Source organism: Hyperolius riggenbachi, chromosome 5 (genome assembly GCF_040937935.1).
Source record: "Hyperolius riggenbachi isolate aHypRig1 chromosome 5, aHypRig1.pri, whole genome shotgun sequence".
In the NCBI taxonomy this organism is placed as follows: Eukaryota; Metazoa; Chordata; class Amphibia; order Anura; family Hyperoliidae; genus Hyperolius; species Hyperolius riggenbachi.
The window spans coordinates 28,584,893-28,600,230 of record NC_090650.1 but is presented as its reverse complement, the minus strand read 5'-3'; the positions used below and the strand labels follow the sequence as shown (position 1 = coordinate 28,600,230).

Here is a 15,338-nt window from a genome sequence, read left to right as displayed (position 1 = left end):
ATACCTAAGGAGAGGGAAGGCTCTGGGTCCTGCAGAGCTTTCCTGCTCCTCTCTCAGCTCTGGCTCCCCCGGTAGAAGTCTCTGAGGGATGAGTCGGAGACTGCACTCAGGGCCGGTTCTCTCATGAGGCAAGGTGAAACATTGGCAGCAGGCACAGAGATTACAGGGGCAGCATGTTTGTACTGTGTGTACCTTCCTGAGGAGGAATGGAGTGGCTGAGGGTGAGCAGTGTGTTTGTCACAGACTCACAGTCAACCAGTGAACCAGTGTTATTGTGTTGAGCTGCAGCATGTCACGTGAGAACATTAAATGAAGCAGGGTAAATTGTCGGGTGCTGTGTGATCATTCCAAATCGGGGGGGGGGGGGGGGGGGATTCCTCAGGCAGCAAAAAGCCTAGAACCGGCCCTGACTACACTCTGCCACTGCAGTAGGCTTCCAGAAGTATTTGGGAACCTGAAGACTCCCCAGGACAGGCGGCTCCGTACTGCACGTACGCGGGCACGCACTCTTGTGCCCTTACAGTACGGAGCCGCCCCTCTTCGGCAGCACTCGGCCTCTCGAAGTCTTCTGAAGCCTTCCGCAGCTGTAGATTTGAACAGAGGATTCTGCGGGGGGATGAGATGAATGGGAAGGCTCTAGAAGATCCAGAGCCTTCCCTCTTGTTAGGTGAGTATATGTTTTATTTTATTTTTTTGTTTCTAATTTTCCCTTCAGACTCACTTTAAATATTACAGTATTGTATAAACTGTTATAAGTAGTTTAAAACCCTTTAAAGCACATTGAAAGAACCCAAAACATATAGTTTTATACAATACTAGTGACCTTAACCCGTTTAAAAACGGGCAAGGTCTGTCACCGCTGCCCCCGCCCACCACGTGTGTGCGCACCCGGCCGGCCGCCCCCTGGCTGTCCTGCTCCCTGTCCAAAGGGTGTCCCTGCGGCACATGTGCGGTAGCACAAACGCAGGGACACACTCACGGACACGTGAGTTGTCCGATAGTAAATCATTTATCTAAGTTTCACCATGTGTAACACAGGAGTCAACTTACAAACAAATTCAACTTATAAACCATCTCCTGAAATGGAACCTGTTTGTGAGTAGGGGGCTGCCTGTAAGGTGTGTTTAGATAGTAAATGTCATAGCTAATGTCCATTGATTTATTTATTTATTTTCATTTTGATGTTTTTATAGTTGTGTTTTGACAGCAGAAGATGTTTTTCAGTCATTTGGTGTCAGTGTGATTTATTTCAGTTTATTTATTTATGCATGTAATGAAAAAGGTGTCCCGCTATGAAATCCTAAAATGCCTGAGTCATTCCATGCTGTTAGATGACGACGTGGATCTGCAGCACATCGCCAGCGTGACAGAGAACTTCACCGGAGCCGATCTGAAGGCCTTGCTCTACAACGCCCAACTGGAAGCCATCCATGCGGGCCCAGCAACCGGCACAGCGCAAGGGCAGGTACGGCTGTCTCTGTATCTAACACCACCTTACAAGCAATACTGATGCTGGTAGAGCGCACAGAACTAAATGATCTTATGTTATTGGCTGGAGAGTGTAATGGTAAACGGCTCTATTTCTGACACAGGAGACCAGGGTTCGAATCTCAGTTCTTCCTGTTCAGTAAGCCACCTCCTATTCAGTAAGGAGACCTTGGGCAAGACTCCATAACACTGCTACTGCCTATCGAATGTGCTCTAGTGACTGCAGCTCTTGTGCTTTGAGTTCGACAGGAGAAAAGCACAATATAAATGCTCTGTGTCTTATCTTGGCATGTCTTTATGTCTGACATTATTGTCAGATCTGACAAGATTAGCTGCATGCTTGATTCTGGTGTGATTCAGACACTACTGCAGACAAATAGACCAGCAGGGCTGCCAGGCAACTAGTATGGTTTAATAGGAAATAAATATGGCAGCCTCCATATCACTCTCACTTAAAGAGAACCCGAGGTGGGTTTGAAGAATATTATCTGCATACAGAGGCTGGATCTGCCTATACAGCCCAGCCTCTGTTGCTATCCCAAACCCCCCTAAGGTCCCCCTGCACTCTGCAATCCCTCATAAATCACAGCCACGCTGCTGACAAACAGCTTGTCAGAGCTGGCTGTGTTTATCTCTATAGTGTCAGTCTGCTGCTCTCCCCGCCTCCTGCAGAACTCCAGTCCCCGCCTGCATCCCTTCCCTCCCTGCTGATTGGAGGGAAGGGACGGGGGCAGGGACCGGAGCTATGCAGGAGGCGGGGGAGCAGCTGAGACTGACACTACAGATGTAAACACAGCCTCACAGCATTTATGAGGCATTGCAGAGTGCAGGGGGACCTTAGGGGGGGGTTGGGACAGCAACAGAGGCTGGGCTGTATAGGCAGATCCAGCCTCTGTATGCAGATACCATTCTTTAAACACACCTCGGGTTCTCTTTAAAGCGGACCTGAAGATGCGTGAAAAAAAAAGATTCACTTACCTGGGGCTTCTCTCAGCCCCCTGCAGTTGTCCTGTGCCCACGTCATACTGGAACGATCCTCCGGTCCCCTGCTACGGCTCACTTTCTGTTTTGCCAGTCGCCGTCCACTGCGCTGGCTGCATGCATCCTCGTTCCCGCTCCCGTCGCCGGGAGTGTCCTGCGCTGGCGCACTAGCGATTTTCCTGTACTGCGCCTGCACAGGACGCTCCCAGCTACGGTAGTGCGAACAAGGATGTGCGCGGCTAGGGTCGCGCAGGCACGGTGGCCATCGACTTGTAAGTTGATGGTGACGAAACGGGGCTGCAGTGGAGGTGCGGAGGATCTTTGAGTAGCGGTGCGAGACAGGGCGGCTGCAGGGGGCTGTGAGAAGCCCCAGGTAAGTGAATCTTTTTTTTTTTTTCAGGTCCGCTTTAAGGTGTCTTTTAACTGAATTATGTGATTTACATTGAAATATCAAATTCTTTGCCTGTCCATTTTTATAATAAAGAAAAGGCATTTAGACCTTTGCCAAATAAGTTTTGTGTTTCCTGGATTGAACTGTTATAATTCTCCTTCAGTTAAAGACAACAACAACAACAAGACATCAGCAGCAATGACTAAGAACCTGTGAGTCTGACCGTGTCAGCTGGCAATTCTGCTTGTCGTTTGTCCCAAATAAAAGTTCCTATGCAGCAGGACTGTAGAGTCGGTACAAAAATCATCCGACTCCTCAGTTTATGAATCCTCCGAGCCCAGGTACCCAAACATTGCTCCGACTCCGACTCCACAGCCCTGATGTATACACTGCACTATGATGTGCTGGGGCACTTTCTATTATAATGCAACATAGAATAATGCACCACTACACAGTCTGTATGGAAAAATAACAAACCATGCTCTTGTTCACGAGTGGAAGACAAGGGCTTGAACTAGTAAAGGGTCTTCAGGACCCCTTATAACCCGTTGAAGGTGTGGATGGGCTTGGCTGAGAGATCATAGTTATGACAAGACAAATAACATTAATATTGCGCTTTTTTCCTGGCGGACTCAAAGCACCAGAGCAGCAGCCACTAGGGTGCCCTCTATAGGCAGTAGCAGTGTTAGGGAGACTTGCCTAAGGTCTCCTACTGAATAGGTGCTGGCCTACTGAGCAGGCAGAGCCGAGATTCGAACCCTGGTCTCCTGTGTCAGAGGCAGAGCCCTTAACCATTACACCATCCAGCCACCAGTTGTTATGTAGTTATGGAGCAGACCTCCACTCACCCGTCACGGAACGGTGGTGAAAGTTGAGAAAAGGTTCCCTGATATTTTTTTTTTCCACGAATGATTTCAGGATAACGGTTCTGGATCTGACAGCGATGTGAGTTTATCCTCCTTGATATTCCTGAACCACAGCAGCGTGTCTGACGAATCAGGAGGAGAAGCCGACAGCGTCTTGGATCAGTCTCTTACCTCTCTGGAGATGATCAAAATCCCCCCGGAAGACCCCAAGTCTAACATATGGCGCCTTTATTTCGGGAGCTCCAATGATTCGGATTTGGGGAACGGCAGTTCGGATAAGGTACCTCTAAAAAAAATATATATTTTTTTTATTGTATTTTTTTCTGTGTGAATTGAGCCTCAATCAACCAATTAAACTTTCTCATTCTGTAGTATAGATCTTGCATGCAAATCATTTCAGATCACGTGATCACTTTGGAGTTAAAGGACAACTGAAGTGAGAGGTATATAGAGGTTGCCATATTTATTCCCTTTTAAGCAATACCAGTTACCTGCTGATCCTCTGCCTCTAATACTTTTAGCCATAGACCCTGAACAAGCATGCAGCAGATCAGGCGTTTCTGACATTATTGTCAGATCTGACAAGAATAGCCGCATGCTTGTTTCTGGTGTAATTCAGACACTACTAAAGCCAAATATACCTCCATATACCTCTAACTTCAGTTGTCCTTTAAAGTGTTATTACAGCCAAAACGTTTGTTTTAAGCTTTGAATAGAGCATTGAGGGATTAGAACCAGTGAGGTTATCTCTGCCTCTTCCTGCTCTTTTCTTGATAATGTGGAACTGAAGTCACATGATGTATGAGAGTGACATACACAAAAAAAAAAAAACAGTAATGTTTACGTGTAAAATTTTTACCCATATAAAAACAAATTTACAGCTTTAGCTCCACCCCCTTTCTGCAATTCCTCCGTTGCCATGGAAATCTGTTACTAGTGTTATCAGTGACTACAGAGGATGTGTAGAATTTAACAAACAGTAGAACTTGTAAACAACTAGTGCCACCTTGTGGTAAGCAAAAAGAACAACATGCTTTTATAGTTGTAACTGAAGAATGAAATTTTACTAAAATAGAAAATATTGGTTCAAAACAACTTTAATAACATTACAGGCTGTGATTGAGTTATAACACGTGAACAATAAAAAGAAGACAGCGATTCTAATGCTTTCATATACTACTGATCTCCTATATCCATTGATGTATATTGGTATGTAGCCCCACCCTCCCAGTGATGATAGGCTGTTTAGCTATGCGGAATTCTTCTCCCAGAGCATTCTGGGAGATCAGGCTTTATTTTCACTGGCTTTGGAAATCTCAGAAACAAACATTCCGCAGAGCTGCACCTGACAGGGCTAAAGATGTCGCCAGCTGTGATAAATTTCAGAATGTAAATCAGGATGTGGAAAGATTTTACAATGGACAAACACTAACTAATAATCTAGAAGCAAATATTGTAGAAAGAAAAGCAATTATATCCATTATGTTATTTTCAGTACAGTTCCTTATTCATGTCTTGCTTGTTTTAAACGTTGCTTTGCTTGAACAGCCAATCAGAAATGCCCATTTTGTTTGAATGTGCTTGCTTGTGAATATTGCATGCAATCCACACCTGTGCTAATGTCTAACAGCTCCGCATGCAAACCTTGCAAGGCCATTCCCCGCTTGCTGTGATCTCTCTGCCCTGGCTGTGTTGTGATTTCTCGGCCCTCGTTGTGTTTGGCGGCACGATGTGTTGTATTTGCCGTCGGCCTGATTCCCGGCTGTAGGTTGTAACGTGTCTTCCTTCCGATTGTCTTTACAGACCTGCTACAGCTTATCTGGAAGCAATTCCCTAACCTATGATTTCACTGGCTTGTCTGTAGGAGAATTAGTGCCTTCCCAGGCAGTAGTGCTCATCACCTCCTCACCAGAAGATGAGCAGAGTGTAAACGCTGAGGCAACAGCTCCCAGCTACATGAATGTGGTATAACAACTTTCCAAACTTCCTACCCCTCCCCCCCCCCCCTCCTCTTCCCCAATCCTGAATGTGCAGCCTGGCAAGAAGAACGCAGCAGCAGCAGCCAGTACTGTCTCTTTCATAACTTTTGTATCAGAGTGCCTGAAATGAAAGCAAACCTAATACCAAAATCATCTTATGAGATGGTGAATTGTATGTGTAGTACAGCTAGGAAATAGAACATTAGTAGCAAAGAAAATAGTCTCATATTGTTTTCCAGTACAGCACACGTGTCGAACTCCAGGCCTAAAGGGCCAGATCCAGGCCAGTGTTTAGGATGGACTGAGAAGAGAGGAATGTGTTCTGCCTGATGGACCACCCCTTTCCTGATTCAGAACCATCAATTCATTTGAGCTGTGTCAAAAATGTGTGAGGATCTCGGCTCTCGTAGGACTGGTTTGACATCCCTGCAGTACAGCAAGTGTAAAAAAAAAACTTCAGTGGTTATCTATGCAAAAGAGCTTCTCTGAGCTGTTCCACCCTCTGGGTCCAATACAGTCCAGTTTTTTGAAGCACTTAAACAGACAAGAAGCAGTGGGAGACAGCTTGAGATAAGGTTTTACTGCAGGAGAGTTCAAAGGGTCATTATTTCTGCTCGGTTTTTATAGCTTAAAATACAGAGTGTGGTTTCTGAACTGCAAATAGGACAGAATGATGCAATGATATAACATAAAGCTATATAGCTGAAAATAAAAATATAAGACTCCTTTCTTCGCTACTAATGTTCTATTCGTTATCTGTACTACACATATAATTCATGGGGCTTGATTCAATAAGCTGAGCTGCTAAAGCAGTCGTGCGGCTTAGTGTGAGCAGCGCACCCTACGGGCTGTGTAACGCACACTTCTAACTTACGCGCTCTCCCTTGTTTAATGTCCGCCCCTTTACTCCCGCCCTGAGCCCTGTCATGTCCTGTAGCTGTGTAGGATGTGATCCCCGCACTTTGATTGGCCCAATAGGCTGCCAGTCACTTGATGGGCAGCCTACTGGGCCAATCAAAGTGCGGGGAACACATCCTTAACGGCTACAGGACACAACAGGGCTCAGGGCGGCAGTAAAGGAGCGGAATACAAGGGAGCGCCCGTGAGTTAGCAGCCCGTAGCGAACGCTGAGGATTTTAAGGTTTGCTTTAAAGGACAACTATCTCAAAATATTGTAAAATGTAAAATACATATATATAAAATGTAGGTTTCTCCCAGAGTAAGATGTCCCATAAATTGTATTTGTAAATTGTATATTTATGTTGCTGTCACTTTAAGCAGGCAGTAAAAATCTGACAGATTTGTCAGCTTTTGGGCTAGCCTATCTGCTCATGAGGGCTCGTTTCCACTAGTGCGATGCGAAAACGCCGCATAATCACCGCTGACGAAATCGCATGCGTGGGGCGATTCCGCATGCGTTTTTTGCTGCATGTACGCATGCGATTTCGCATAGGTTAGGGCATATGCGATTTTAACCATGTCACTGCCTGTGTGAATTGACATTAGTTTGTATGCGAAATCACACGTGAAATCGCGGGAAAAAACGCATGACAAAACCGCATGCGATTTCCCTATTAAATACATTGCGTGCGATTCGCATGCATTCCACACGCAGGCGAATTCTGCAGGGTTACCGTGCAGAAAAATCCTGCACAGAAAAACGCTCACAAAACCTGACAAGTGGAAACAGTCCCATCCACTTGTATTGCCTATGCGAATCTGCATGCAGGAAACGCATGAGGATTCGCGCTAGTGGAAACGGGCCCTGAGGGTTTCTCTGGTATTTCTACATTTATAAAAGCACTTGCTGAATGGCAGATCCTTTCCAGAGAGTGCTTTTGTAAAGGATAAAGGAAATACTCCCCTATGAGGAGCTAGACTATCCAAAAATCTGTCTGATCCGTCAGCATTTTACTACTGACTGTAAAGTGACAGCAACATAAGAGAAAAGTAATTCATAGGGAATTGTGCTCTGGGACAAGTGTACATTTTATATCTATATATTTTTGAATAATACACATTTTTTTGCAATAGCTGCCTTCTGTCTTCTGAGAACAGCGTGACACAGAGAAAAAATCCAAATAGCTACATTGTTTCATGGTGGACAGGTGACCCCTATTGGAATGGGGTGGAATTGCACATTACATTGCTTGACAGCACTAATAGTGTGAATGAACACTTTCTCTGTGTACTAAACTAACTGCAATGTTTGCTTATGCCTCATTGAAAATGTGCTTCTGAAATGTTCCCAATGCTAGTACTGAGTGCTCTGCCCTTTTGTACCCCTTATCATCCCCATGCAAATGTGATCAGTACTTCAGTAAACGCTAAATACAGGGGCGTGAGCTGGCCATGATTTATTTCTGTACTGTAAAGGTAGCCATACATCTAGCGATGTAGGGGCAGATTTGACCAAGAGACAAATCTCTGATCGAATCTGATGAGAGAGAGATCTGTCAGCTGCCCATACACCGCAGGCCCTTTTTCCGATCAATTTCATGCTGAAATCAATCCGGAATCGGCCTTGTGACGCCGCATCCGTCCGCCTCGCTGCCCCGACGCTGTCCTCGAAGGAAAAATGTCCCCCCGGTGCCCTGTGTAAAGTACCCATTACCCATACCTCCCAACTTTCTTGAGACGAGAAAGAGGGACACTTAAGCCACACCCCTGCCACACCCCGGCACACCCCCATCACACCCCTAGTCACGTATACCATAAAGATTTCATAAGGAAAATATGTTGTTTTATAATTCAAACCACACTGGTCCTTTCTATCCTGGTTCATTTTCCTTCATAGTAACATTTTAAAATGAGTAATATATCAATTTACAGGATGGGAATAAAGTTTAGAGTCAAACTTTTTTTTTTTTTAGTAGAGAAATGTATATATTTACATGAAAAGAGGGACAAAGTCCTGAAAGAGGGACAAATGAGGAGGAAAGCGGGTCAGAGGGACAGAGCTCCCAAAGAGGGACTGTCCCACCAAAAGAGGCACAGTTGGGAGCTATGTAAAATAAAGGATAATCTCTACAGATTGCAGTATATGTGTTCCACTAGTCAGAATGGAGCAAGCAGGAGGGCCATTACATACCTCCCAACTTTTTGAGATGAGAAAGAGGGACACTTAAGCCACGCCCCTGCCACACCCCCATCACACCACTAGTCACGCATACCATAAAGATTTCATGAGAAATATATGTTGTTTTATAATCCTAACCACACTGGTCTTTTCTATCCTGGTTTATTTTCCTTCATATTAACATTTTTAAATTAGTAATATATCAATTTAAAGGGTGGGAATGAAGTTTAGAGTCAAACACATTTTTAGTAGATAAATATATATATTTACATAAAAAGAGGGACAAAGTCCTGCAAATGGGACAAATGAGGAGGAAAGAGGGACAAATGAGGAGGAAGGAGGGACAGAGGGACAGGGCTCCAAAAGATGGACTGTCCCTCCGAAAGAGGGACAGTTGGGAGCTATGCCATTACCTGTCCACAGCCTGCGCTTGTCCCCCGCTGCCTCTGGGATATCTCCTCTGCATACATGCGCGCCCCACGTGCTTTCCTAGTAAGGGAGTGCTTGTATGACGTCACATGGGCACCCTTACTAGAACACGGTGTGGAGCGCTCGTGTATGGATAGCGGAATGAGCCTGAAGCAGCGGAGGGACAAGCAGAGGCCGCAGACAGGTAATGTATACTTTGCACGGGGCACGGGGACATTTTTCATTAGGGGGTACAGCGCCGGGGGTTTTGTCGCGTTCATCGATCGTTGCGAAATTGCATGCCATGCTCCCGATCAAGCAAGTCGGCCCAACTTCTTGCAGCATGCGTGATCGCCAAAGCGACCAATTTTCGGCCTGAAACTGGTCGCATTGTCAGTCGGGCATGCACTTGGCAGCACCGATTTTCATCCAATTTGTTTATAATAATGGAATCGGATGGTCGATCGGCCGCCAAGTTGCCTGATGCCACCCGCTGTAATCTATCTAAATCCCCCCAAACTCCCCGGGGGGGCAATCTGGGCAGCGCTTCCGTGAGAGGCAGAGCTTTCAGCTGCAGCTCTGCCTCTCCACGCATCTCTCAGCCCGGATCACCGCCTCTTCCCCGCCCCTCTCAGTTTACCTTCACTGAGAGGGGCGGGGGAGAGGCGGAGATCCGCCGCTGATAGACGCACATGGAGGCAGAGCTGCAGCTCATAGCTCTGCCTCCAACAGCAGCAAAATCCACAACCTAGAAAGTCGTGGATTTTGCAGGGGAGAGGGAGGGGGGAGTTAGGAGGGATTTAGATAGATTAGAGCGGCAGTTTAGTTAGGGCAAACATATTAAACACATTTGTTTGATGGTTTTTTTGAGACTTCAGAGTCTCTTTAAGCAATAGATGTGTTGTACTTTGAGGGCTTGTTTCCACTGTTGCGACGCGATTTCGGCCGCATTCCGACGCTTGTAAAAACGCATGCGGATGCGTTTCCACATGCGTTTTTACCCGCGATTTCGCGTGCGATTTCGCATGGCAGGGTGCCATGCGAAATTAACCATGACACTGCCAGGGCAAAATAAAATTGGAAAAGGTGCGAAATCGCACGCGAAATCGCGGGTAAAAACGCATGTAAAAACCGCATGCGTTTTTACTATTAAATACATTAGCGGCGATTCGCATGGATTCCCGACGCAGGCGAAATCGTTGGCTCTTTTGTGCGTTTTTTTCACGCTGAAAAAAACGCACATCACCAACGCTACAGTGGAAACAGGCCCACCCACTTGCATACCATGTGCGAATCTGCATGCGTTGGACGCATGCAGATTCGCGATAGTGGAAACAAGCCCTCAAACAGCTGTACAATCAGTATTGCAAGAATAGTGCTTTATTGATCAAAGACACTTTGTAGGACATTGTAATCATACATAACCATAATCACACTAAAACTTGTAGATATAAACAGTGTAAGGCAGCACAGAGAATGCCAGTTACATAGGCCAAGTATGCAGTGTGCAGTGCAGCATGCATCCTCTCCTCTCTGGATCCAGCCACAATTGACAGTGTGATTATGTGACACCCAGAGTTGGAAGAGCAGTAGATGCCAGACTACATTTCCTAACATTACTGCCTGGCAGTAGAAACCCTGTGTCTACATAACGAGGCGGGACTTGTTATTCACAGGAAGTGGGAGGTGAGCAATTGTGAGACCTCAGTCTGTTAGCAGGAAACTAGGCAGGCATGAAATAGTGGTTAAGGCTACATGGATAGGTGCGTGACTGCAAGCAAGCAGAGCTACTTAAAGGGGAACTGAAGTAAGAAGTATACGGAGGCTGCCATATTTATTTCCTTTTAATCAATACCGGTTGCCTGGCAGCCCTGCTGGTCTATTTCTCTGCAGTAGTATCTGAATAACACCAGAAACAAGCATGCAGCTAGTCTTGTTAGATCTGACTTTAAAGTCTGAAACACCTGATCTGCTGCATGCTTGTTCAGGGGCTATGGCTAATAGTGTTAGCGGCAGAGGATCAGCAGGGCTGCAAGGCAACTGGTATTGCTTAAAAGGAAATAAACATGGCAGCCTCCATATACCTCTCTTCAGTTCCCCTTTAACTGATTTCTGATTAAGAAAAGTTCAGGATTATAGGTAATACTTATAGTTTATACTACTCAACATGCTTGCTTTCACAGGTTGTCTTGTTCAATTTTGAGTCAAAAGAAACCTGAGGTGAGAGGGATATGGAGGCTGACATATTTATTTCCTTATAAATAATGCCAGTTGCCTGGCTGTCCTGCTGATCTTCTGCCTCTTATACTTTAAGCCATAGCCCCTGAACAAGCATGCAGCAGATCAGCTGTCTATGACAAATCTGACAAGATTAGCTGCATGCTTGTTTCAGGTGTGTAATTTAGACCCTACTGACCAGAAAGATCAGAAGGAATGCCAGGCAACTGGTGTTTAAAAGGAAATAAATATGGCAGCTTCCATAGGTCTCACACCTCCGGTTCCTTTTAACCACTTAAGAACCAGGGGATATTACAGTGATCAGTGCTGCGCCGTGTGATGTAAACAGCTGGGATTTCTTCCCCGCCTGTTTACATTATGCGCGCGAGCCGCGATCGGCGGCTCGCACACTGTTCACGGAGACAGTCTTCGTGAACTGGCATGGAAAGGCTGCTCGATCCATGCTATACCACTAATGACCCGCCGACGCCTATCGGCGTTAGGCGGTCGTTAAGTGGTTAAAATGATCTGTTTCTCTTAAAGTGTACCTGAGGTGATAAAAAGTTTTTCATATATATACTTACCTTGGTGTTCTAGAGACCCTTCACCACCCCTCCAGGCTACTTCATTCATCTAGCCGTCTTGCCGCTGTATGTCCCAATCCTGCCCGTGACAGGACCATTTGACGCAGAGTAGTATACCCTGCGTGCCCCCATGTATCATGCTTCCACAAAAAGTCTGAAATGAATCGGAACTGTGCATGCGGCATGCCCAGGTTGCTCCCGGTGACAGCTGCACACACAGCCATACAGGAGAGAGTACAGAGAGGGCACACAACCAGAGTTCCAAATTATGGAGTTCTTTGACAAGACAGAGGGATAGCTGGACCAAGGAAGTAGCTAGAAGGAGTCTGAAAAGTCTCTAGAACGCGGAGGTAAGTATATATTAATAACTTTATTTTACTAATGAGTCACATTGCAGACACGGTGGTGCCAATGAGGAGAGAGGGGGTGCCAATGAGATGGGCAAACCCACTGTTAAGAGCAATAAAGAGGCCACCCTGCAGTGTTAGAGTCTTGCCTTGAACTCCTTACTGAATAGGTACTGACCCTAGCCAGGACTCGAACCCTGGTCTCCCAAAGGCGGTGCCCTTAAAGGGACACTGAAGCGGAAAAAAAATGATGATATTATGATTTGTATGTGTAGTACAGCTAAGAAATAAAGCATTAAGATCAGATACATCAGTCTAATTGTTTCCAGTACAGGAAGAGTTGAAAAACTCCAGTTGTTATCTCTATGCAAAAAAGCTATTAAGCTCTCCGACTAACTTAGTCGTGGAGAGGGCTGTTATCTGACTTTTATTATCTCAACTGTTCCTGGACTATTTACTTTTTCTCTGCTAGAGGAGAGGTCATTACTTCACAGACTGCTCTGAAAGAATCATTTTGAATGCTGAGTGTTGTGTAATCTGCACATATTAGAGAATGATGCAATGTTAGAAAAAAAACACTATATACCTGAAAATAAAAGTATGAGAATATTTTCTTTGCTGCTAATCTAGTAATTATTCATAGTACACAACCATGTATCAAAAGCAGATAGAACAGAGGCGCCAAAAAGAGTAAAAACACTATTACTTAAAAACAGTAAAAAGAGGGAAGGGAAGGTGGACTTACCTCCCTCTAGCAGTGGACAACAAGACTCTGAGGTAGAGTAGAATGCATTTATTAAACAGTGTAACTCCATGGAGAGGTGTAAGGTAAGGGCTAATCCACATGTGGAGTAGCTGCGCCCCTCCACAGCTACTACACTGAAAATCGCATTACTGCCCTATTCAGTATACTGTCACAATGTTTCCAGATGGGCATTACAATGCAATGGAGAATTTCGCCTCATCTCCACCTGCCCCTGATCATTTTAGATCATCCCTCTCTATCCCCAGAGTGTAGAGATGCATCCAAAATGAATTGGGGTTGGGGGTTGGGGTTGAGGCAAGACTCACCCCCCATTTACACTTCTCTAGTGTACATGGCCACTAAGCAGTTGGTGGGCATCCCAGCCACTAGCGGCACGGGTTGAGGCAAGACTCATCCCCCACTTACACTTCTCTAGTGTACATGGCCACTAAGCAGTTGGTGGGCATCCCAGCCACTAGTGGTGGGGGTTGAGGAGGTGGAGACTAGCTTTATGGAACAATCTGCACTGCGCTTAAGGGCCTTAAATATGTCCTGCCAACCAATCACGTTGTTTCTTATTTAGGAGGAAGCTCCTCGCTGTCCAGTGGACTCAAAGAAGAAAATACGCATTAACCAACTCCACATGATGACCGCTCTCTCAAGCACAAGGCCGTCTATAAGCGCAGAAGACAGAAGGTTTTTTACTTATCTGTAAGCACCAAAATAAATGAGATATCTACTCACAGTAATTTAGCCAAACTTTAGCTTGTTATAACTATTACTGAATGAACTTAAAAGCAAACTGTAAAAAAAGAAAATCCACCTAGGGGTCCTTACCTTGGGAGGGGGAAGCAACATAGGAGAAAAGTAATTTATGGCTCATTTTACTCTGGGAGACATGTACTTATTATTTGTATGTGTTTTACATTTTAAGATTTTTGTGACAGTTCCTCTTTAAGCTGGATGTGATCACAGCATATCGGAGCATTACAAAACTATCAGCTGATCAAACATACCACATGCTTCTCCATGTCTTCTCCTAGACATGACCACATCACTGTTTCCTCATACATTTTATAAACTTACGGTATGTTCTTTGTGTTCGCAGCTATGAAAATTTCCAAAACCCCAAGAAATCGACAGGACAGCTGCCCCGAGGGGGACAGAAAGTGACTTTAGCCTGACGACTGTTGAGATGATACCAATGGTGTAAAAGTGACATAAACCAAACTGTAATGTGCATAATTACCAATTAATAAATTGAGTTTATTTTTCACTTTGTTGTTTTTTTTTTAAACTTGCAGATACGTTTTCAAATCCAAGCATTGAGGAGCGTTGTTCATTTTCCCGTAGGCAATGCTCTTGGTTATTTTATTAACTGCTTCTTTGTTAAGACGCTCATTGATGTTACTTTGCTGGTAAAACAAGGATACGTTTTAGGCTCGGTTCACAGTGCTCCGCTGCATTGCAGAATAATTCTGCATGTCAACTCACTGCGCACATGCAATTCTATGGAGCTGTTAACACTACTGCGTTGTAACCAATCACGTTATTCTAACTCGCTGCATGCAGGCTTTGTATTAACAGCTTTCTGTTTCAGGACATAGATTCTACATCCTAATTAGTGCTGCTGTTTCAAGGCGTAGAATCTACGCCGCCCCATAAAGAAACGCCTATGCGCGCTCCTGCGCGTGCATGTAATCGTGCACAATCCTTTGTTAAAAGTGAATGATTGCTGCTAGCAATAGCAACAATCATTCAATAAAGTTAGGCAAAAAAAAATAAAAATAAATTAAAAGTAAAAAAAAAAAAATCAAAGCAGTCCAAATAAAATAAAATAATAATTATAATATTATTCGATTCGTTTTAGAAAGGTTGCAAATGAAAGTAAAATAATCAAAATTAATAGTCTGAGCTCAATAAAAACAGGGCTGTGGAGTCGAAGTCGGAGCAATTTTGGGTACCTGGAGTCGGTGGTTTCATAAACTGAGGAGCTGGATGAAGTTTGAACCAAATCCACAGCCCTGGTAAGTATTAGACTAGGCCCGGTTCACATTAGCGGTCGCCGTCCGGAATCGCCGTGCCGGAGCCGGACCGCATGCGGAACGGACGCACGGCATAGCAATGAAAGTCTATGCGTCCGTTCACATGCGTCCGTTTCGTCCGGAGCCGGACTGGATCCGGACTCCGGCATAAGATCCAACATGCGCTATTTTTTGGTCCGGCTCCTCCGGCAGACGTATCCGGAGCGGA

At 45.1% G+C, this 15,338-nt stretch overlaps 1 protein-coding gene across 4 annotated transcripts in view; it reads left to right on the top strand.

Moving 5' to 3' along the window:
- PEX1 (peroxisomal biogenesis factor 1) overlaps nt 1-14,361 on the top strand; it is a 122,584-nt gene extending 108,223 nt beyond the window's left edge. For 2 of the 4 annotated variants that reach the window (XM_068235262.1, XM_068235264.1), the window contains exons 20-24: nt 1,283-1,465; nt 3,779-4,006; nt 5,530-5,691; nt 13,669-13,796; nt 14,194-14,361. In XM_068235262.1, coding sequence (XP_068091363.1) covers nt 1,283-1,465; nt 3,779-4,006; nt 5,530-5,691; nt 13,669-13,796; nt 14,194-14,269 — 777 coding nt within the window. In that variant the 3' untranslated portion in view covers nt 14,270-14,361. Of the gene's footprint in view, nt 1-1,282; nt 1,466-3,778; nt 4,007-5,529; nt 5,692-13,668; nt 13,797-14,193 lie in introns of those variants that run through there. The other 2 variants (XM_068235263.1, XM_068235265.1) reach the window with 2 other exon arrangements.
- The last annotated feature ends 977 nt before the right edge of the window (nt 14,362-15,338 follow it).